The sequence below is a fragment of the Medicago sativa genome, chromosome 3 (assembly GCF_051527215.1).
Source record: "Medicago sativa cultivar Bolivia chromosome 3, Bolivia_mono, whole genome shotgun sequence".
In the NCBI taxonomy this organism is placed as follows: domain Eukaryota; kingdom Viridiplantae; phylum Streptophyta; class Magnoliopsida; order Fabales; family Fabaceae; genus Medicago; species Medicago sativa.
The window spans coordinates 54,980,030-55,002,428 of NC_140751.1; the positions used below are offsets into that span (position 1 = coordinate 54,980,030).

Sequence of the window (22,399 nt, forward strand, 5' to 3'; positions counted from 1 at the left end):
GAATGCCGATAAAAATAAACTATACACAAATTAGTAAGCCAGGCTTTGATAAGTTCCCATTTTTTTTTTTCTCAATTGTCTTCTATTTAACGACATAAGTTACTATTTTTTTCTCAAGTATATTCTATTTAACGACCGTCGTTTTGAAAAGTTGTAGGTTACTTTTGATTATCTAAGTTAAAATATTTCAATTCTTGATAAAATGAAACCAAAAAATGAATGCCGATAAAAATAAACTATACACAAATTAGTAAGGAAAAAAAACTTTACACAGTAATTCACACACTTATTTGTTGAGTGTAGGTTGTCGTTTATATATGGTGCATGTTGTATCTTTCTTTTAGTGGCTTAGTCATTCTTCTTGTGCGGGCATCGCTTTTAATAATATGTTTATTAAAAAAACACCAAAAAGATTAAAGCTTAATTAATATTTTCACTTAATGTGTACAAGCTTTTCTGCCCGTGCTGAAAAATACGTCAGTTTCTTTCTCTCTAAATAAACCAAATAGTATAGCGCCATATAATAGTAAGACTCATACAAATTTGCTTTGAGAAGCCTCCTGAAGTAGTAACATGTAAAAGATGATCTAACAGGTAGCCCGGACTTACCGTAACAAATCCAATCCAATCATACATTAATGACCAAATTTTGGCAAAAAAATCACTTGATGAGCAAGTGATCCACATCTTCATGCTTCCTGCCCACAAAACAAGTGCGCTACCGGCCCTATGGTAACAGACAGCAGCAGATGTACCCTTGACAGCGTCAAAACAGCCACCCAACGAGGTACGATGGCGTGCATTTGTACCAAGGACAGCTACAGACCTGCGCCCAAAAGAACATCACCAGGAAAGACCACGAAACTGCGGAATCAAAACTGATATTACGCACCAAAATCAAACACCAGCTACAGCCCTCCAACTCCTTAAGCCCGTACAATACTGATATGCAATTCAAAGCTCCAAAACTTAAAACCTAAAACCTCCTTCTTTGGTCTAGTGAACCAGTAACTCTAGAATTTAATAAAACTAAATCTAAATTTTCAGCAATTAACACAATAAATCAAATTGTCCTAAAGCTTATAGGAATGAAACTAGTCCAACAGAAACATCAAAACAGCAGACAGCTAACTGCAGGTAAGAAAAAGTAACCTAGGAGGAGTCCTGCATATATTTGAAACAAATATCATACAATAAAATAAATTGATTTACCAACAAAAATTTGGGTAAATCAAATTTTTTCATAAAGAAATAAGAATACATACTATATCAACATATAGTTGGTCAAGATAAATACAAATTTCTAATCACAAAGTAACTATTAGTAATCAACATCGACGTTTTCATCGTAGTCTACATCATCAAAAAAAGGATCCTTTAGCAATTCCTGAGCAGAAGGTCTAGCCCTTCGTTGAGCGAGACACTTTTCGTTGAAAGTCTTCACTTCTACATCTTTTATCTTGTTCAAGGATTGCGGTCTCACACCTGAAGTCACCTTCTTGTATATCTTTGCAACATTGTCACATTCACTATATGGAATCTCTAGGGTCACCATCTCTAATACTAACATTCCAAATGAGTATATGTCAACCATTTCTGTGTAATCCTCTTCATATAGCTCTGGTGCCATAAATTCCGGTGTGCCTAGGACTGAATGCGCTGAATGATTCTTTCCCACAATTGCTGCCAAACCTAAGTCACCAATCTTAACCTAATATACATTAAAACAAATAATTTAGTACTAATGACATCTTGAGATAAACAACATGGAAAATTAGAATATGAAACAAAAATAATGTACCTGGCCAGTATTTCCATTGACAAAAACATTACTGCAGTTGAGGTCTCTATGAATGATACAAGGATCATGCACATGTAAATAATTCAACCCTTCCAAAATTTTCTTAGACCACTTCTTCAAAGCCTTAATAGAAACATGCTTATGTTTCTTCCGATACTCCCTCAAATTCCCACTTGTACAAACCTCGGTGATGAAATTCAGTGTGCTATGCTCCTTGTCTCTCCAAACACTGTAAAGTGCAATGATGTTTTTGTTTCTCATGTTTCTAAGCAGTCTCACTTCAGAGTAAAGTCTTTCAATCATTGCAGGGTCATTGCTGAAATTTCTGAGCTTAACTTGATTCCATGCTACTTCTATTCCTTCTTCATTATCAAATGCTTTATAGACTTTTTTACAAGCACCAGCTCCAAGTAATTCATCGTATCTTCCATATCTTCCGGTTGGATCAGTTTCAACAAATGTTTCTGAGTCTTTGTCGGATGGATTTTGTTGAACACTTGGCATCTAGAACAAAAAACATGGATCAAATCAGATTATCTTAATTAAAACCAACTTAGAGACCAAAAAGTATAATAATAATAATAATAATAATAATAATAATAATAATAATAATAATAATAATAATAATAATAATAATAATAATAATAATAATAATAATAATAATAAATAATTTTAGAAACTTGATCTGATTATCATAGAACAGAATCAACAATATTTTTATGAATGTTTAGCTATCTACATCTTACCTAACATTTTTATGGCTCTACAACATAGGCAAACTTTGATTAAAAGTAGTTTAATTGTGATCCTCTTCAATAATAAACGAATTACGCAGCCGCGACAACTATTAAAATCTTAATATAACCTAATTATTGAGACTTGGTATGATACCTTTGATTTTCAAAGAACAAAATCAACAGACATTTTTAAAAGGTTTCCCAATTTATACGTTGCGACACTAGGGTTTTTGATGTCTCTACAACCATAGTCATACTTTGATCAAGATTAGTTTAATTGTGATCGTCTTCAATATTAAACATATTACGCACGCAGCGACTACCGTTTCCGCTATAAATATTAAAATATTAATATAACATAATAGTTAGACTTGGTTTGTTCAAAGAACAAATTCAACAGAGTTTTTTAAAAAGTTTCCTAATTTATATGTTGCGACACCAGGGTTTTTGATGTCTCAATCAAACCTCGATTTAGGTCTGGGATTCAAGTTCCGCAGAGAAGACAAATACTAACACACTAACATTTATTATTAACAAGAAATAAAAAACCATGATTTGGGTCTTGTTACTATGACAACAATTAAAACCTAAATTAAATATAGTTCTGTAAAAACCAACAAAGTTAAAAAATAAAAATAAAAGGTTTTTCAATTTAAGAGTTTTTGAATAATGAATGGTTACCATGAAGTAGAAAACCGAGGCTATGTCGTTGAAAAGTGAAGCTTCGGATTATTTGAAAAGAGAGAGTGGAATGAACTGAGGTTACCAAAAACTAGGAATGTGAAAAAGAATATTTGAACGGAAGTATTTATACACAAATTAAGGAGTGCAGTTAAAGTAATATTTGATTTGATTCACATTAGGATAAATGTTAAATATTTTTAGAATTCAGTATTGTTTAGAGATTAATCCGCAACTCAAATTAAGAGTTTGAGAAAATCTCTTTTTAAGAAATAAAAATAAAAATAATAATCTTACTAGATAAACACTTTGTTCCGTAACCTACTAAAATCCTGTGTTAAAATTTAGTCTTTTTTCAATTATTTAATTATTAGATTTAAGTCAACCGAATTTAAATTCTTCAAAAAAAAAAAAAAAAGTCAACCGAATTTAAAGAAATTGTTCTTTATAGACCGTTTTTCCGCTCTTTTTATTGCGCTAACGTTTGAAAACGATGAACGTTGTTTTCATATTATAACAAATCAATGTAATCATGGTTATCTATTTCAATGACACGAACAATATAACAAAAAAATATAATCTACATTTTTTTTTAATGACACCAACAACAATTTTTATCTTAGATTGTTACAGTTTTAAAAGATAAAGAAAAAAAATTGTTATATTCTTATATTAATATTTGAATTTACTTTTATCTATTTGTCATGTGCTATTTTTATAATTTAAGATTAGCAAGGTTGTTTCCTAAAAAAAAAAAAAAAAGATTAGCTAGGTTTTTTTTTAAGGAAGATTAACTAGGTTTTTTTTTTTTTTTTAAGGATTAACTAGGTTTGTTATATCAGTAGGCGATTATCTTGATAGTTAGTTCCTCTATTCAAGTAGGATTGTATCCCTATAAATAGCTAGTTCCTCTATCCACTTTTTAAAACCATCACAACTCCTTGCTTTCATTCTCTATACTCTTTCCTACTTAAAAATACAAATCTCTACTTTCCTTCCTTGTTCCCTCTTTGCTTTTTCACAATAAGTCTCGTAGAAAAAAATGTCTAACTCATATGCCTTCAAATACATAATAATCGGCGACATGGGAGTCGGAAAATCATGTCTTCTACTTCAATTCACAAACAACCGCTTTCAACGTTTCCACGATGCAACAATTGGTGTCGAATTCGGTTTCAGAACAATTTACATAAACAATAATCCAATCAAGTTGCAAATATGGGACACAGCAGGTCAAGAAAGATTCAGATCAATAACAAGATCATATTACAGAAAAGCAGCATGTGCGTTACTAGTTTATGATATAACAAGGAGAGAAACGTTTAATCACTTGGATACTTGGTTAGTTGATGCAAGACAGCATGCAAGTTCAGATATGATCATTATGTTGATCGGAAACAAGAGCGATCTCGCTGGTAATCGTGGGGTGAGTACCGAAGAAGGTGAGAAATTTGCGAAGGAGAATGGTCTGATGTTTATGGAGGTTTCGGCCAAATCAAGAGAAAATATTGAAGAGGCATTCGTAAAAACTGCTGAAAGTATATATAAAAATATCGAGGTTAGGGTTTCTGATGTGTTGGATGAGACTCATGGAATCAAAGTTGGACCACCAGCAGAAGGTAGGGATAGCCATATGAGCCCTTATGCTTTGGGTAGAAGCTGCTGCAGTTGAACTCAACAACATTCAACATATATATATTCATTTAACCTAGTTCTTTTTTTGTTGGAAAAGATTTAACCTAGTTCTTGAATGTAGTTCTTTTTTTTTTTATTTCTTTAGAGGTTGAATCATGAATGTAGTTCTTTATCCCAATAATTTAATTTTAACTCTTTTTTTATACTATTTTATCACTATTCTCTTCTTTATCACTATAAAATATTTCTTTAGAGGTTGGATATGATATTACACATGCTCTATCTCTCTAAAATAAAGGATTATATTGGACTGAAAATTCAGTAAAACCGTAAGAAATTTATGGAATAAATTTTTTTTTTGACGAAGTTTTATGGAATAAATTTTTCTTTTAAGAGTGTAGATGCCAAGTTTTTGTTGTGTAGATGCTAAGTGTTAAACATAATCCATCAAACAATGACTCAGAACCATTTGTTCAAACTGACCCAACTGGAATATGGTAGATACAACGAGCTACTAGGATCAGGTTCTTGTAAAAAAGTGTACAAAGCATCTGATCAAAGAGAAGGAATAGAAGTTGCATGGAATCAAGTTAAACTCGGAAATTTCAGTAATGACCCCGCAATGATTGATAGGATTTACTCTGAAGTGAGATTGCTTAGAAGCATGAAAAACAAAAACATCATTGCCCTTTATTCTGTTTGGAGGAATGTTTGTACAAGTGGTTTAGGGTTTTAACTGAAGTTTGTACAAGTGGTAATTTGAGAGAGTATAGGAAGAAACATGAGCATGTTTCTGTTAGGGTTTTGAAGAAGTGGTCTAAGCAAATTCTGGAAGGGTTGAATTATTTACATGTTCATGATCCTTGTATTATTCATAGAGACCTCAATTGCAGTAATGTGTTCATCAATGGAAATACTGTCTAGGTATATTTCCCCTTTGTCGTACCCTAATCTTTGACCTAAGATCTTACTGTTAATCGACGAGTGTTATAATCGACGAGTGATAACAAACCTAGTTAATCTTCCTTAAAAAAATAACAACATAGTTTTTTTTTTTTGAAGGGAAAAAATAACAACCTAGTTAATCTTCCTTAAAAAATAAGAACCTAGTTAATCTTAAATTATAAAACAAAAAACGCCGAGTGATAACAAACTAGTTAATCTTCCTTAAAAAAATAAAACAACCTAGCTAATCTTAAATTATAAAAAAAACCTAGCTAATCTTAAAATAAGATATATTATATATGATAAATCTATATTCCTATTTTGACTCTTTTTAGATGAATTTTTCTCTTTTTAAAATTACCCTCAATTTATGATACTGATCGAAATGATGACTTTTGCAACTTGGAATGGGCAACCAAACAATTAACTTTTTGCAACTCTGAATTGGCAAACAAACTATTTTTATTTTTACTTCAAGAAGTCATTAATATAGTTGCCAATTCAAAGTTGCATATGAATAATGTACTTGTTTACAATAAGTTACATAAACTTTATATAAATATTAACATAAGGATTAGAGTTGAAAACGACCTTTTGCATATAAAAGTTAAATAAATTTTTATTAACTTAAAGAATTTGTAAAGTTGTAAATAACAAAGAAAAAGTTATAAAAACTTTTTTTGCAAGAACCACCAAGTAAAAATTGAAAAACTATTTTTGCAGTAACCACCAAAACTATTTTTGTCATCTAAATATTAAAATTGGGAATTAAATAAACTTTAAAAAAATTGCATGTGAATAATGTATTTGTTTACATAAGTTGACTATTTATTATTCTTATTTTCGAAAAATGGTTTTTCTTCTCTCTTATTAACTGCAGAATAAACTAGTTTTTTTTGTTACATTTGCAGAAAAGCTAAATAAAATTAGAAATAACAAGTAAAAAGTTAAATAAACTTTTATATAATTTGTTGATAAATAAAACAATTGTTCAATTTCAGTAAAAAATAAAACATATGCGTTTTCAAATTAACAATATGACTGAATGTAATTACATTGGAAAATTGATTAACAACCACTAAGTAATGATCCCTTAAAAAAAATTGAATACACAATAACAAAATTATTAATAAAGCCCATAAATTAAAATAGACATGAAAAATTGAATTTTAACGAAGAATGAAATGGATAAATAAAATGGAATTTATATATTTTTTTATTAACGAAAATGTTTTGGTTAAAATTACTTAATCAACATCGTATAAAATAACACATTAAAAACTTAAAGACATGATTAGTAACTTAAAATGACTTTTGAAGGGTTAGGGTTGACAACGTTGAAGGAGATGATCGCCAACGTCGAATCTTATGGTCAACATTGTTCAAATGAGATGATCGCCAACTGCAAGTCTTATGGTTTGGATTGTTAATGTTCAAGGAGATGATCGCCAGCCTCAAGTCTTAGGGTTAGGGTTGACAACGTTCAAGGAGATGATCGCCAGCTTCAGGTCTTAAGGTCAACAATGTTCAAAGTAGATAATCGCCAATTTCAAGTCTTAGGGTTAGGGTTGGCAATGTTCAAGGAGATAATCGCCAACCTCAAGTCTTAGGGTTAGGGTTGACAATGTTCAAGGAGATGATCGCCAGCTTCAGGTCTTAGGGTCAACAATGTTCAAAGTAGATAATCGCCAATTTCAAGTCTTAGGGTTAGGGTTGACAATGTTCAAGGAGATAATCGCCAACCTCAATTCTTAGGGTCAGGGTTGACAATGTTCAAGCAGATGATCGCCAGCTTCAGGTCTTAGGGTAAACAATGTTCAAAGGAGATAATCGCCAATTTCAAGTCTTAGGGTTAGGGTTGACAATGTTCAAGGAGATGATCGCCAGCTTCAAGTCTTAGGGTTAGGGTTGGCAACGTTCAAGGAGATTATCGCCAGCTTCCAGTCTTAGGGTTAGGGTTGACAATGTTCAAGGAGATAATAGCCAGCTTCATGTCTTAGGGTTATGGTTGTCAATTTTCAAGGAGATGATCGCCAACTTCAAGTCTTAGGGTCAAAATGTTCAAAGGAGACAATCGCCAATTTCAAGTCTTAGGGTTAGGGTTGACAATGTTTAAGGTGATAATAGCCAGGTTCAAGTCTTAGGGTTAGGGTTGACAATGTTGAAGAAGATGATCGCCAGCTTCAAGTCTTAGGGCTAGAAGGATATAAATTGCTTAAAATAATTTTCAAGTCTTATTATTATTTAATATATAATTCAAGTTTTTTACAACGATTGTCGCCAACTTAAAGTTTTTAATATATAATTCAATAATATTATTTAGAACAAGATAAATTGCTTAAAATAATTTTCCTTAAAATAATTTTTTTTTACCAAATAATGGTTATGCGTTTTTTATTATTTTTTAATTAACAATATGACTGAATGTAATTACATTGGAAAATTGATTAACAACCACTAAGTATTGATTCTTAAATAAAAAATAAAAAACCACTAAGTAATGATTACACATTGAAAAAAGTCACATTTTAGTCATTCAATGTGCCTACAAAGAAGTCATATCGTTTCCCACGTACCAATAGTTCTCTCTCTATCGCTTCCATCATATCTTTTCCATTACAAGCCATATGTTATAAGTATCAATAGTTCTCTCTCTATCCCTTCCATCACATCTTTTCCATCACAAGCCAACATGGAGTTTCCACCACCAGAAATAATGTTAGATATCCTTTTGAAGGTAGAGGCAGAAAATCCTCTACCTTTTAGGCATGTTTCCAAGTTTTGGAAATCCCTCACTATTGATCCTTATTTCATGGAAACTCACATTAGTAGATTGACCACTGCCATTTTTGATTTACTGAAGGATGCTTCTGAACTGTATTCTGATTTCAAACTACAATACATTGAAAATCACATTCTCATGCGTGAAGAAAATGCACCAGACGCTGCAGAGATACGTAGGGTTTTGAATTCATTTGATGAGGTTCAAAGACATTGGGATACTATGGAGAAGCTTTGTGATGAAGAAAAGGAGAAGAATGAAGGAGATCTTCGAACTGCTATCTTGAATCATATGATGGTGGATGTTATATATATGAAAGTCAACTTCAACGTTTTAAGAGATATTATGCAGAATGTTGAGGATAGAATGAGATGTTATCAAAGGTGTATGCAGATTTATCGCAATTAAATCTTCATCTTGATCCTCATAGTTGTAATTTTATCCTTGATTATCTTTCTTATGAATTGTCTTTGATTTAAAATGTATTAGTTCATCTTATTGTGTTTGATTTAAAATGTATTAATTCATCTTCTAAGTTCATCTTGATTTAAAATTTATTGGTTCGTCTTCTTAGTTCATTTTCTGGTTAATCCTATTATTTTTTACTTAGATAAAACTTAGCAAAGAAAAAAGTTAATAGAGACATCAATATTTTCATGTATAGATTCTGAAATTAGTCTTGAAGCTGAATTTATTGAGGATCATGGGACCAAACCTAACTCATCAAAAACCTACAAACTTTTGATAGAGTTAAATCATAAAAGACCAAACCCAAATGCCAGAAATCGTCAAAACATCAACCACAGAATTCCAAGACTTGTTGCAATAAATGCTTTATTGCAAGAAATGCTTTAATTGCTACAAATGAATTAGATGTTGTGTAAATGAATGTTGAAGTAAATATTTTGTTTACATATTATAAAACAACAATCAAAGTGGCGCAGCGGAAGCGTGGTGGGCCCATAACCCACAGGTCCCTGGATCGAAACCAGGCTTTGATAAGTTCCCTTTTGTTTTCTTCTCAATTATCTTCTATTGTTTTCTTCTCAATTATCTTCTATTTAACGACATAAGTTACTATTTTTTTCATCTTCTATTTAACGACATAAGTTACTATTTTTTTCTCAATTATCTTCTATTTAACGACGGTCGTTTTGAATAGCTGTAGGTGAACGTTGATCAAAATAAACTATGTTCCCTTTTGTTTTCTTCTCAATTATCTTCTATTTAACGACATAAGTTACTATTTTTTTTCTCAATTATCTTCTATTTAACGACGGTCGTTTTGAATAGCTGTAGGTGAACGTTGATCAAAATAAACTATACGCAAATTAAAGCTATATATGGTGCATGTTGTATCTTTCTTTTAGTGGCTTAGTCATTCTTCTTGTGCGGCATCGCTTTTAATAATATGTTTTTTAAAAAAAAAACACCAAAAAGATTGAAGCTTAATTAATATTATCACTTAATGTGTACAAGCTTTTCTGTCAGCGCTGAAAAATACGTCAGTTTCTTTCTCTCTAAATAAACCAAATAGTATAGCGCCATATAATAGTAATTAAGACTCATACAAATTTGCTTTGAGAAGCCTCCTGAAGTAGTAAAATGTAAAAGATGATCTAATAGGTAGCCCGGACTTACCGTAACAAATCCAATCCAATCATACATTAATGACCAAATTTTGGCAAAAAAATCACTCTTGATGAACAAGTGATCCACATCTTCATGCTTCCTGGCCACAAAACAAGTTCGCTACCGGCCCTATGGTAACAGACAGCAGCAGATGTACCCTTGACAGCGTCAAAACAGCCACCCAGCAAGGTACGATGGCGTGCATTTGTACCAAGGACAGCTACAGACCTGCGCCCAAAAGAACATCCACCAGGAAAGACCACGAAACTGCGGAATCAAAACTGATATTACGCACCAAAATCAAACACCAGCTACAGCCCTCCAACTCCTTAAGCCCGTACAATACTGATATGCAATTCAAAGCTCCAAAACTTTAGTTTTTAGAGGCAATGCTCCAAAACTTAAAACCTAAAACCTCCTTCTTTGGTCTAGTGAACCAATAACTCTAGAATTTAATAAAACTAAATCTAAATTTTCAGCAATTAACACAATAAATCAAATTGTCCTAAAGCTTATAGGAATGAAACTAGTCCAACAGAAACATCAAAACAGCAGACAGCTAACTGCAGGTAAGAAAAAGTAACCTAGGAGGAGTCCTGCATATATTTGAAACAAATATCATACAATAAAATAAATATACAAGCAAGAACGGAAGATAACGTTTAGTCACAAAATAACTAAAGAAATTAACAATATCATTTTCATCATCGTTAAGTGTAACACACATCATATTCATCAAATCCTACCCTAAATTGATTTACCAACAAAAATTTGGGCAAATCAAATTTTTTCATAAAGAAATAAGAATACATACTATATCAACATATAGTTAGTCAAGATAAATACAAATTTCTAATCACAAAGTAACTATTAGTAATCAACATCGTCGTTTTCATCGTACTCTACATCATCAAAAAAAGGATCCTTTAGCAATTCCTCAGCAGAAGGTCTAGCCCTTGGTTGAGCAAGGCACTTCTCGATGAAAGTCTTCACTTCAACATCTTTTATCTTGTTCAAGGATTGTGGTCTCACACCTGAAGTCACCTTCTTGTATATCTTTGCAACATTGTCACATTCACTATATGGAATCTCTAGTGTCACCATCTCTAATACTAACATTCCAAATGAGTATATGTCTACCATTTCTGTGTAATCCTCTTCATATAGCTCTGGTGCCATAAATTCCGGTGTGCCTAGAACTGAATGCGCTGAATGATTCTTTCCCACAATTGCTGCCAAACCTAAGTCACCAATCTTAACCTAATATACATTAAAACAAATAATTTAGTACTAATGACATCTTGAGATAAACAACATGGAAAATTAGAATATGAAACAGAAATAATGTACCTGGCCAGTATTTCCATTGACAAAAACATTACTGCAGTTGAGGTCCCTATGAATGATACAAGGATCATGCACATGTAAATAATTCAACCCTTCCAAAATTTTCTTAGACCACTTCTTCAAAGCCTTAATAGAAACATGCTTATGTTTCTTCCTATACTCCCTCAAATTCCCACTTGTACAAACCTCTGTGATGAAATTCAGTGTGTTATGATCCTTATCCCTCCAAACATTGTAAAGTGCAATGATGTTTTTATTTGTCATGTTTCTAAGAAGTCTCACTTCAGAGTAAAGTCTTTCAATCATTGCAGGATCATTGCTGAAATTTCTGAGCTTAACTTGATTCCATGCTACTTCTATTCCTTCTTCATTATCAAATGCTTTATAGACTTTTTTACAAGCACCAGCTCCAAGTAATTCATCGTATCTTCCATATCTTCCGGTTGGATCAGTTTCAACAAATGTTTCCGAGTCTTTGTCGGATGGATTTTGTTGAACACTTGGCATCTAGAACAAAAAACATGGATCAAATCAGATTATCTTAATTAAAACCAACTTAGAGACCAAAAAGTATAATAATAATAATAAATAATTTTAGAAACTTTATCTATGACAACAATTAAAACCTAAATTGAATATAGTTCTGGAATAACCAACAAAGTTTAAAAAAAATAAATAAAATTTTTTTTGCAATTTAAGAGTTTTTGAATAGTGAATGGTTACCATGAAGTAGAAAACTGAGGCTATGTCGTTGAAAAGTGAAGCTTCAGATTATGTGAAAAGAGAGAATGGATTGAACTGAGGTTACCAAACACTAGGAATGTGAAAAAGAATATTTGAACGGAAGTATTTATACACAAATTAAGGAGTGCAGTTAAAGTAATATTTGATTTGATTCGCATAAGGATAAATATTAAATATTTTTGGAATACAGTTTTGATTTTGAGATTAATACGCAACTCAAATTAGAAGTTTGAGAAAATCTCTTTTTAAAAAGTAATAATAATCTTACTAGATAAACACTTTGTTCTTTTTTTTTTTTTTTTGACAAGATAAAGACTTTGTTCTGTTAAAATTTAGTCTTTTTTCGATTATTTAATTCTTAGAGTTGGGTCAACCGAATTTAAAGAAATTGTTCTATAAAGACTGTCTCCCGCTCTTTTTATTGTGCTAACATTTCAAAATTATTAACTGTGTTTTTATTTATTTTGATTTTGATTAAAACTAAAAATATAATCGCTTGTTGCTTTCAAGTTATAACAAACCAAATTAATTATGATCATCTATTTCAATGACACAACAAGATAACAAAATAATATAATCTAAATGGAAAAAAAAAGTTGTTTAAGGGTATAATTGGAATAATGAAAAAGTGAGTATAGATATACTCATATAGTTTGTTACATATTTAAATGATAAAGGAAAAAAAATGAACATATATATACTCATATCGTGTTTGTTACACTTTTATTTTAATATTTGAATTTACTCTTATCTATTTTTTTATATGTGTTATTCGTATTGAAAGTTGAGGATAATTTTAGAAAGAAAAAAAGTCAGCACAAAAGAGTCAAATCGCTATTTTCTTTAGATATAGTCTAGCTTACTAGCGAAAAGAAAAGCGTTCACTTACTCGTCTTTCCGATCTTTTAATTGTGCTAACGTTTGAAAACGATGAACGTTGTTTTCAAATTATAATAAACCAATGTAACCATGGTTATCTATTTCAATGACACCAACAATATAACAAAAAAATAGAATCTACAATTTATGGAATAAATTTTTTTTGACGAAATTTATGGAATAAAATTTTTTTTTTTTTGACGAAGTTTTATGGAATAAATTTTGCTTTTAAGAGTGTAGATGCCAAGTTTTTGTTGTGTAGATGCTAAGTGTTAAACATAATCCATCAAACAATAACTCAGAACCATTTGTTGAAACTGACCCAACTGGAATATGGTAGATACAACGAGCTACTAGGATCAGGTTCTTGTAAAAAAGTGTACAAAGCATTTGATCAAAGAGAAGGAATAGAAGTTACATGGAATCAAGTTAAACTCGGAAATTTCAGTAATGACCCCGCAATGATTGATAGGCTTTACTCTGAAGTGAAATTGCTTAGAAGCATGAAAATCAAAAACATCATTGCCCTTTACTCTGTTTGGAGGGATGTTTGTACAAGTGGTTTAGGGTTTTTACTGAAGTTTGTACAAGTGGTAATTTGAGAGAGTATAGGAAGAAACATAAGCATGTTTCTGTTAGGGCTTTGAAGAAGTGGTCTAAGCAAATTCTCGAAGGGTTGAATTATTTGCATGTTCATGATCCTTGTATTATCATAGAGACCTCAATTGCAGTAATGTGTTTATCAATGAAAATACTGGCCAGATATATTTTCCCTTTGTCATACCCTAATTTTTGACCTAAGATCTTACTGTTCCTACTTGAATAGAGGAACTAACTATCAATACAATCGACGAGTGATAACAAACCTAGTTAATCTTCCTTAAAAAATAACAACCTAGTTAATCTTAAATTATAAAACAAAAAAAGCCGAGTGATAACAAACTAGTTAATCAATCTCAACATCTATCTCTTAATTAATTATACCTTATAATTAAATAAATTAAATTAAAATTTGACATATGATCACACTATGCAGATTAGCTGGGGGTTTAATTGAATACCAAAATATATTATATTGAGTACAAAAATATATTATATTAAGTACAAAAATATCTCATATTATGTACCAAAATATATTTTATTGAGTACCAAAATATATTATATTATGTACCAAAATATATTTCAGATCAAGTACTAAAATATATTAGATTGCATACCAAAATATCTCAGATTGTGTTCCAAAATATTCTAGATTGCGTATTTCGCATCAACACTTGACACGTTTATGAACACCCAAATCGTTTCGGCAAATATTATTATCAAATCCAAAAGATCATATATGATATAAATCGTTTCGGCAAATATTATTATCAAATCCAAAAGATCATATATGATATTGAAACTCTTTCAAATCATGATTCTTTTAAATTATAAACAAATCAAGTTAAAGTCATGCAAATCGATTAAATAATTTCAAAAGATCATATATGACATTGAAACTATTTCAAATCATGATCTTTTAAATTAACTATCAATTTAGGATCGTTTATTACCTTTCAAACAATTTTTGAAAAACAATCCAAAAGGTAGAATTTTTTATTTACTTAATTATAGTAATATTGACACTCAATAATTATTATAATTAAATCTGCTTTATTTAGGCAATCAATTTATTTCCAAAACAAATTACAGGGCTAAAATTAAGCAAATATTTTATTACCAAATTCTAAAATCATATCTGATATTGAAACTCTTTCAAAATCATGATCTTTTAAATTTACTACCTTTCTCCAATTAAATAAATTAATTAAACATAAATATTTTCAAGGATTGTTTGTTTAGCATGAACAACCGGATCTATGATGCTTCACCAGATTCGGATATTGAAGCTCACTCTCACGAATTGTTCAAATTCACAACAATCTCTTTGAAAACAATTGATCGAATGATACAACCATAATAATACAACGCTTGTATAGTTAGGTATCCTAATACAACAATCAAACATCAATAGTTTTAACAATTGTTTGTTCAGTATGGACAACCGAATCTTTGATGCTTCACCAGAATCGGTATTCGAAACTCAATCTCACGAGTTGACTACAAATTCACAATCAATTATATAAAACCTATTGAACGAATGATATCATCAATATATCACATATAATGATGTTGTATTAAAATCATATATCACATATATGATATTGATCAATCAATTTTAATTAATATTTAAATTTAAATAATAAAATATTAACACTTAATATTCTATTTTATTAACGGATTTGCATTCCAAATTAATTCCTTATAGAATGTCAAAATATTAGCAAATCAAATATTTGCGAAAATATTATTATCTCTTAAAACAATTTTAAAAGATAATCTAATTTGATTTGTTTCCAATCATGTTCCCGTCGATATGTATAATCGATATGTCGATACTTCACCAGAAACGGTTTCTGAAACATCAAACAAATCGAAAAGCCATGCACAGAAAACATGATACGATGCCAATTTTAATTCTCTTTATTATTTAATTCCGATTCAAAATGTTTAATCATATTAAAACATAAAGCAGTAACAAAGCAATCCGATTCATGGTTTCGTAATTGGCTCTGATACCACTGAAGGAAAATCGAATAGAAGAATGGAGTAGAAGCAGCGGAAAATTTTCGATTTTCATTCCTTGGATCATTACGAAATTCAAACATGAATCAGTGATTCGATTGTTACCTTGAACTGTGGAATCTGAAAGCTGGAACTGGAAACTGGAATCTCGATCACAGCCAAGCAAGCAGCAAGCAGCAAAGCCTCTAGCAAGTCCACACGAACAGTGCTCCTCCAAAACTCGGTGCTAGCCAATGAATTGGAAGTGCAGAGAAGAAACGGGTTGCTTCAAAACATGTAACCAAAAACTTCAGCACCAGAGTTCTATTTATAGAACTTCTAGTGTGCTCTGCAAGTCATAAGTCACTATTGGGCTTCAGTAAGCCCAACAACGAGTTTAGTAATTTTGCTAACTAATTAGCGTTATTTACTAAACGCACCCCTTATATAAGTCATACTTATATATTTCTCTTTTGACTGTTCTTTGTGTGTGACCCTATAGGTTCTAGTCACGTTGGCAATAATATTAAATCTAATATTTAATACTATAAACAATGAGCGGTATCTAGCAACACATCATTGCTACCCAAGTGACAAGAATGTCAAGTGATCTGACGAAACCTTTCCATGATAACACTCATGTGTATATTTACTCCTTTGTCTCGATATCTTCATTGATCCCAAGGCATAGTTATTGTCACCCTTGTATAGATCAATATTTATATTTCTTGATTCCAAAATATACTGAATAACGAATAAGTCCAATATCTTCTATTGACTTAGTTCGGCATGGCCATGCAATTTTACAGTCATATTTCATCAAGAGGCCTAAAGATATATCTCCTGTTTATGAGGAGGGACAAATCCCATCTAGGACACTCATGTCCCTCAGCATGATTCTTCAAGTACCCATCAACCAACGTTATAGTCATCTAGTTACAGACAACGTTTGAATGGCAACAAAGCACTTGAGTCCACATCTAGGGATCATAGTGGTTTCAGGTCTAAGAGTGATATACACCATTATCATTGTGAGAATATCTTATGACATTTTCATAACATACTATGTAGTATTCTCACGGTGGGTCAATCCAGTATAAATATTACTCCTAATATTTATACCTATGTATAGACTTAATATCTCAATATCAATGACCCATGAGATGCGGTCATCAGTCTACATACATAATAGTCTTTATGCTTTATTATTATCCCAATTCATATTAAAGCTTGACTATGGATATGTTTAAGAATAGCGTTCTTTACGTAATGTAATCTCATGATTAAGTCACACTTAATATTCCATTACATGAACTATCTATTCTAGGGACTTTATTATTTTGAAACATAACAAAATCAATAAAGAAATGCCTTATTATTATATATATTCACAATATATATTTATATCAATATCATGATACAAAGCCAAACCCAATCAATATTGATTGGATATTAGGGCTTACTCCAACAATCTCCCACTAGCACTAAAAGCCAATCAAATATTAACTCAATATATATTGATCAAGTGTTAGCATCAAGCACACCCTGGGCATGATACTATTCTAGTAGATAAGGAACTCTTTCCTATGTTGGTAGGTTACACTTCTTTCAATTTCCACTTTCGATCTTCCATCGAAAAGAAATTGAAGTGTCAAAGTATACATTTAGATTATTGGTGAGATCAAGTATTCATTGCTCGCAAGATTAAACCAATTTCACCTCAGACGGGATCAATGGAATCCGCAACGCAAGAGACACATGGTTTCGCTCAGTTATGAGCTAAACAATCCAAATCATATATATTTGACATCTGTAATAGAAACAACAACTATTTGAAGCTTGTACTTTTACAAATTTCATAGTTGATATCCAAGCATAGCATTTATTCCAAATTGCGATTTGGATATACTGTACACCGATATTAAAGTTAGCATCATTGTAACTTCTTTACAATGTTCCTTTGATCCGTGTTCAAGAAACAATCCTTAGTCCTTTAAGACATCCATGGATATTCTTGAAAGTATTCTAGTGTCGAACACTACAATCAATTTTGGTACATATTGAAAATAATTTTCTAACCATGTCTCATATGTGTAGATAAATTGTTTTGGTGACTAGTATGTCATCCACATACTCCACCAAACTAATATCAATGCTCCCACTATTCTCCTTGTGTGCACAAGATTTTTATTAATCAAAGTTTTTCATAAAACTTCACTAATAAAACAAATAATTCAACTTCAAGAAGCTTGCTCCAATTCATACATGAATTTTGTAATATATATACCTTTCTAGCATCCTTTGGATTAACGAAACCCTGCATATATGTCAAATACATATACAAGGTCATTCTAATTAAAGAATGCAACATCGTTGTCCATCTCCTAGAATTTGGATTATACAATAATGACAAGTGGGATCGTTAGATTTAAGCATTATGATGATGTAATAGTTTCGTCATGATTTGCATCACGAGTTGCATGAAACCTTCTACAATCAATCACATCTTAAATGTATTCATAATACCATCCATGTTAGCTTTCTACAAGGAAACTCACATTCATCTCGTGAGTCATACTCATTTGGATGATTTAACCAATATCCATATATGGTTTGTGTACATGGATTCTTTATAAGATCCCATGGCATTTAGCCATTTCTCAAAGTTCAGGTCATTTACGACCTTCTAGTAAGTTTGGGGCTCATCTACCATGAAAATCATAACACCTTGTTGAGCCATGACAAAATCATGTTACTCATTGTAGTGATATGACATATCAAACTCATCTAGATCTTGTGCTACTCGAACTGGTGATTTAACAACAACCCTTTGTTGAATTAGTTCATGTTCCATTCTTAAAGATACATGTATTTTGTGGTACTTGACTTAATTCAAGTTCTACAACACTCCCACTGGCTCCTGCAGAGACATACTCCTTTAATAGGAATACTCCAGATCTAGAGACAAACGACTATTGTCATGACAGGTGATGTATAATCAGTATCCCTTAGTTTCCTTAGGGTACCTCCACAAATGTACATTCATTTAATTTGTAGTTTAGTTTATCTAATAAACCATATAACCTCAAATTATCATTAAGTCAAAAACTAGGTACTCTTACCTCCATATCTAATATGGTGTCTTTATAATTACTCTATTGGAACTTGTAGTGGGTGAAGAATAACTGTAATTTAATTTAACATCAAGAGTCAATGAGTTATAACCAAACTATTTTAGATCGATTCATGTCAAACAGGAAGCGATATAAATAATAATCATACTCATTAATCAAGCATTTACCATCACGACTTACTCATATGGTCTTTATACTTTTCAAACCTATTTCTTTTACTTCATTGTTAAACTCTTTGAACAATTTCAAAGATTTCTTGAATTGTGTCAAATACATTTTTCTCATATACTATTAATTAGTAATGTTAGATGAAGTAATAGAAACAATATCTAGCAAATATGTTTAGTTCTCCATATACATCTCATATGTATATAAACTCAAATAAATTACGTGCCCTTTCACCTTTGTTGGTGACCGGTGCATTAATCTATTTTGAAAAGTGGGGCTCACATTCTTCAAATGATATAAAACCAAATGAGTCCAATAGTCCATATCCATGGATTTTGGAAATGTGAATCACACTTGTTTGTACTAAACAGTGATGCCAATGATATACAAAAGGTTCAAATCTCATTTGATCCTTTTCTCATATGTTATAGACTAGCTTATCAAGATCATGGAACTCAAATCCATTACTTGATCAGCACATTGTATAGAAAACATTATTAGGACAATAGGACAATATTTGTCTATCATTCAACTACATAATCCTTCTCTTGTCAATACAAGATTTATGATTTAATGTTTCTATTTTATATGGAATTTAATAACAATTATTTGGTTCCATATCAGTTTAAGTTTAAGTCCAAGCATAAGCTCTTATAGTCAATGAAACAATTTGTTCCATTCCAGACGTAGGTGAACTTCACTTATAGTTAATGTTCTGCTTCTTTAAAACTCTCTATATTTCAACAAATATGAGATTAATCATCAAGTATCATATACTTATGATGAAGAAGTAGAAATTTAACTTTCTATAACTATATGGGTAAATAAGAAGTCTTACTTCTTTCTTATATTTTGACCCTTTCAAAACTACGAGCAATTTTTATTTTTCAACTTTTGAAATAATTGCTTCCCCTTTTTGCAACCGTGTTTAACCTTTCAAAGGTAGAAAAACAGAATTTGAATTTTATTCTTATCCATGTACATCTACTTGATAGGCTTAAACTATTCATCTTATAACATTGAGGTTGAATGATCATATCATTCTCCATCGTCGTTACCACTATGAGATATCCTATATCTACTCATTTGACCCAATGCTTCTGATAAGCGTTGTTTTTCAAATATAGACATAGAAAGTTGCTAGGAAATAACTGCTCGAGAATATATAGTTTTTCTCATTCTTAAGAACAATTCTAAAATTTTGTACCAATTCAGAAACTCTTTTCTGAAAATTTTGTTCTTCATAAGAACTTTTAACAGTATAATAAAATTTATATGCTAAAGAAATTCTAAATACAGAAAATAAATAAAATAAATGTATCATGATTTAAAACATATTTAAATAGGTCTTTAATTAAATACGCTCCCACTATTTTACTCAAATCAAATGACCTTCAAAACACTTGATTCGGAAAATCCCGTTGGAAGATTTTCTAGTGGGTTGAAATCCATATTTCACCTTGCTTTAAGTCAACGGGGGCTGTACTCAAAACTCAGTTATTTAGGTAGGAACTCCTTCCAATTGTATCTCATACAACTTTCAAATCATTTGAGTGAATAACTCCTTACTCTAATCTATCATATAGATGTTCCCAAACATTGCTTCTAAATTTATTTTAATCTTATTAAAATTAATTTAGTTAAGTTAAACCCAAATGAATAACACTTGGGTAAATTGGATTACCGCACCGCAACTTACTAGTATAGAAAGTGCACCTCGCGGAGGCGAAACCTACACATTTCGATATTAGTCTTGAAGGGTGTTAAACTTTTGGAAAGCATTAAACTTAATATTTTGAATTGAAGGATTTTTATTAAGTTTGATCTCACCTCACCATGGCTTATATATCATATATATTCGCACTCCAATCATAACATGCATAACGATTATACAATAATAAAAGTGACATGATTATGGTCATCCTAACGCTATGACTCTCTCAAGCCAATGAGAGAATCTAAACTAATCCTAGAAACGACCTTGCTTCTCCAAGCTTGACCTCCAGGACTATCCTAACGTCATGAGCCCTATTACTTCTTTGCATTCTATTTACATTACATATGAAAGAAACTCGTTTTACATACGAGGGAGTGGATGAGAAGAGAATGTACAATAGAGATATAAGAGAGAGGCACGACACGCAGGCCGTATTTTAATATCCAAAAGAAATAAAATATAAGGACTAGGGCCATAATCATTCACATGATAATAATAACAAACACACTTTTATTATTATTAATTATACCTTATAATTAAATAAATTAAATTAAAATTTGACATATGATCACACTATGCAGATTAGCTGGGGGTTTAATTGAATACCAAAATATATTATATTGAGTACAAAAATATATTATATTAAGTACAAAAATATCTCATATTATGTACCAAAATATATTTTATTGAGTACCAAAATATATTATATTATGTACCAAAATATATTTCAGATCAAGTACTAAAATATATTAGATTGCATACCAAAATATCTCAGATTGTGTTCCAAAATATTCTAGATTGCGTATTTCGCATCAACACTTGACACGTTTTGTTGAGGCAAAATCCCTAATTAATTTTAAAGATAATAAACCAATATGATTAAAGAATTAATGGACTTTGATTAATTCCTTGGTATTTAACTTGTGCTCTTGAGTGTTTTACTAAGACAGGAACAAGGTTTAAATCATACCAAGAATAAAGAAATCAAAGGACATTTGAATTCAAGATCTAACACTGAGGTCAGAAAGTTAGATCAGAATGTTGCTCAGAGATCAGAATGTTCGCACAAGAGATCAGAAGGTTGCTTTTATACAAGCCCAGAATCTCAAGAACATGGATCAAGGTCATGCAAGGCACATGTGACATAAATAAATGTCAAGAGAAGTACTTTTGCATGGATCAATCAAGCAATAAAGGCATATACAAGGATTATGTCAAAAAGGATACTTTATGTTCTTTTAAGACTATGAACATTAAAGTCCTAGGAATATTCCACAAGGGAATATCATCCTAGATGTTATATTTACTGCTCTTCATTGTGTTTCACTATTAGGATTTGATTACATCAAATGGTAGTCTTACAAATCATCCTAAGTGAAACAAATGGAACATTCTGATGATCAGAATGTTCAGCTCAGCACAGGCCTACTTTATGAACAGTACAGTAGGTGAAAAGCAAAAGCAAAAGCAAAGCAAATCTATCTTGCTCAATCAGAGATAGACACGTATGAGAGTTGGTACAGAACAAGGACCACACAATCTCTCAAAGCCTGTGTATGAAGATGCAGAATCCCACTATATCCTCCTGCACCA

General features: G+C 31.1%; 4 protein-coding genes and 2 pseudogenes across 4 annotated transcripts; 4 read left to right on the forward strand and 2 right to left on the reverse strand.

Annotated features, from left to right (window-relative positions):
* Positions 1-1,321: 1,321 nt before the first annotated feature.
* LOC146938442 (putative serine/threonine-protein kinase WNK11) lies at positions 1,322-2,315 on the reverse strand. Its single transcript, XM_085757848.1, has 2 exons — positions 1,802-2,315; positions 1,322-1,711 (listed from the first exon to the last, which is right to left on the reverse strand). Exons 1-2 carry the CDS (start codon positions 2,303-2,305, stop codon positions 1,322-1,324), a joined length of 894 nt encoding a protein of 297 aa, XP_085613974.1. The 5' UTR covers positions 2,306-2,315.
* Positions 2,316-4,214: 1,899 nt separating this feature from the next.
* LOC146938443 (ras-related protein RABB1c-like) lies at positions 4,215-4,891 on the forward strand. The gene is made up of 2 exons (XM_085757849.1): positions 4,215-4,735; positions 4,778-4,891. The coding sequence occupies exons 1-2, from the start codon at positions 4,262-4,264 to the stop codon at positions 4,889-4,891; spliced, it is 588 nt and encodes a 195-aa protein (XP_085613975.1). The 5' UTR covers positions 4,215-4,261.
* A 386-nt stretch (positions 4,892-5,277) lies between these two features.
* LOC146938444 (putative serine/threonine-protein kinase WNK11 pseudogene) lies at positions 5,278-5,778 on the forward strand (annotated as a pseudogene).
* A 2,713-nt stretch (positions 5,779-8,491) lies between these two features.
* On the forward strand, positions 8,492-8,989 carry LOC146938445 (uncharacterized). The gene has a single exon (XM_085749634.1). It carries the CDS (start codon positions 8,492-8,494, stop codon positions 8,987-8,989), a length of 498 nt encoding a protein of 165 aa, XP_085605760.1.
* Positions 8,990-11,083: 2,094 nt separating this feature from the next.
* Positions 11,084-12,067, reverse strand: LOC146938446 (putative serine/threonine-protein kinase WNK11). The gene is made up of 2 exons (XM_085757850.1): positions 11,564-12,067; positions 11,084-11,473 (listed from the first exon to the last, which is right to left on the reverse strand). Exons 1-2 carry the CDS (start codon positions 12,065-12,067, stop codon positions 11,084-11,086), a joined length of 894 nt encoding a protein of 297 aa, XP_085613976.1.
* Positions 12,068-13,445: 1,378 nt separating this feature from the next.
* Positions 13,446-13,972, forward strand: LOC146938447 (putative serine/threonine-protein kinase WNK11 pseudogene; annotated as a pseudogene).
* The last annotated feature ends 8,427 nt before the right edge of the window (positions 13,973-22,399 follow it).

What these genes read in the sequence shown, in the direction of transcription:
- LOC146938443 (XM_085757849.1), top strand. Translation starts at nt 4,262, where the DNA reads ATGTCTAACTCATATGCCTTCAAATACATAATAATCGGCGACATGGGA. An exon ending in CAAGAGAAAATATTGAAGAG is followed by an intron (nt 4,736 to 4,777) that starts GCATTCGTAAAA and finishes AAAAATATCGAG; the next exon opens with GTTAGGGTTTCTGATGTGTT.
- LOC146938445 (XM_085749634.1), top strand. Translation starts at nt 8,492, where the DNA reads ATGGAGTTTCCACCACCAGAAATAATGTTAGATATCCTTTTGAAGGTA.
- LOC146938446 (XM_085757850.1), bottom strand. Translation starts at nt 12,067, where the DNA reads ATGCCAAGTGTTCAACAAAATCCATCCGACAAAGACTCGGAAACATTT. An exon ending in TCAATGGAAATACTGGCCAG is followed by an intron (nt 11,474 to 11,563) that starts GTACATTATTTC and finishes AATGTATATTAG; the next exon opens with GTTAAGATTGGTGACTTAGG.
- LOC146938442 (XM_085757848.1), bottom strand. Translation starts at nt 2,305, where the DNA reads ATGCCAAGTGTTCAACAAAATCCATCCGACAAAGACTCAGAAACATTT. An exon ending in TCAATGGAAATACTGGCCAG is followed by an intron (nt 1,712 to 1,801) that starts GTACATTATTTT and finishes AATGTATATTAG; the next exon opens with GTTAAGATTGGTGACTTAGG.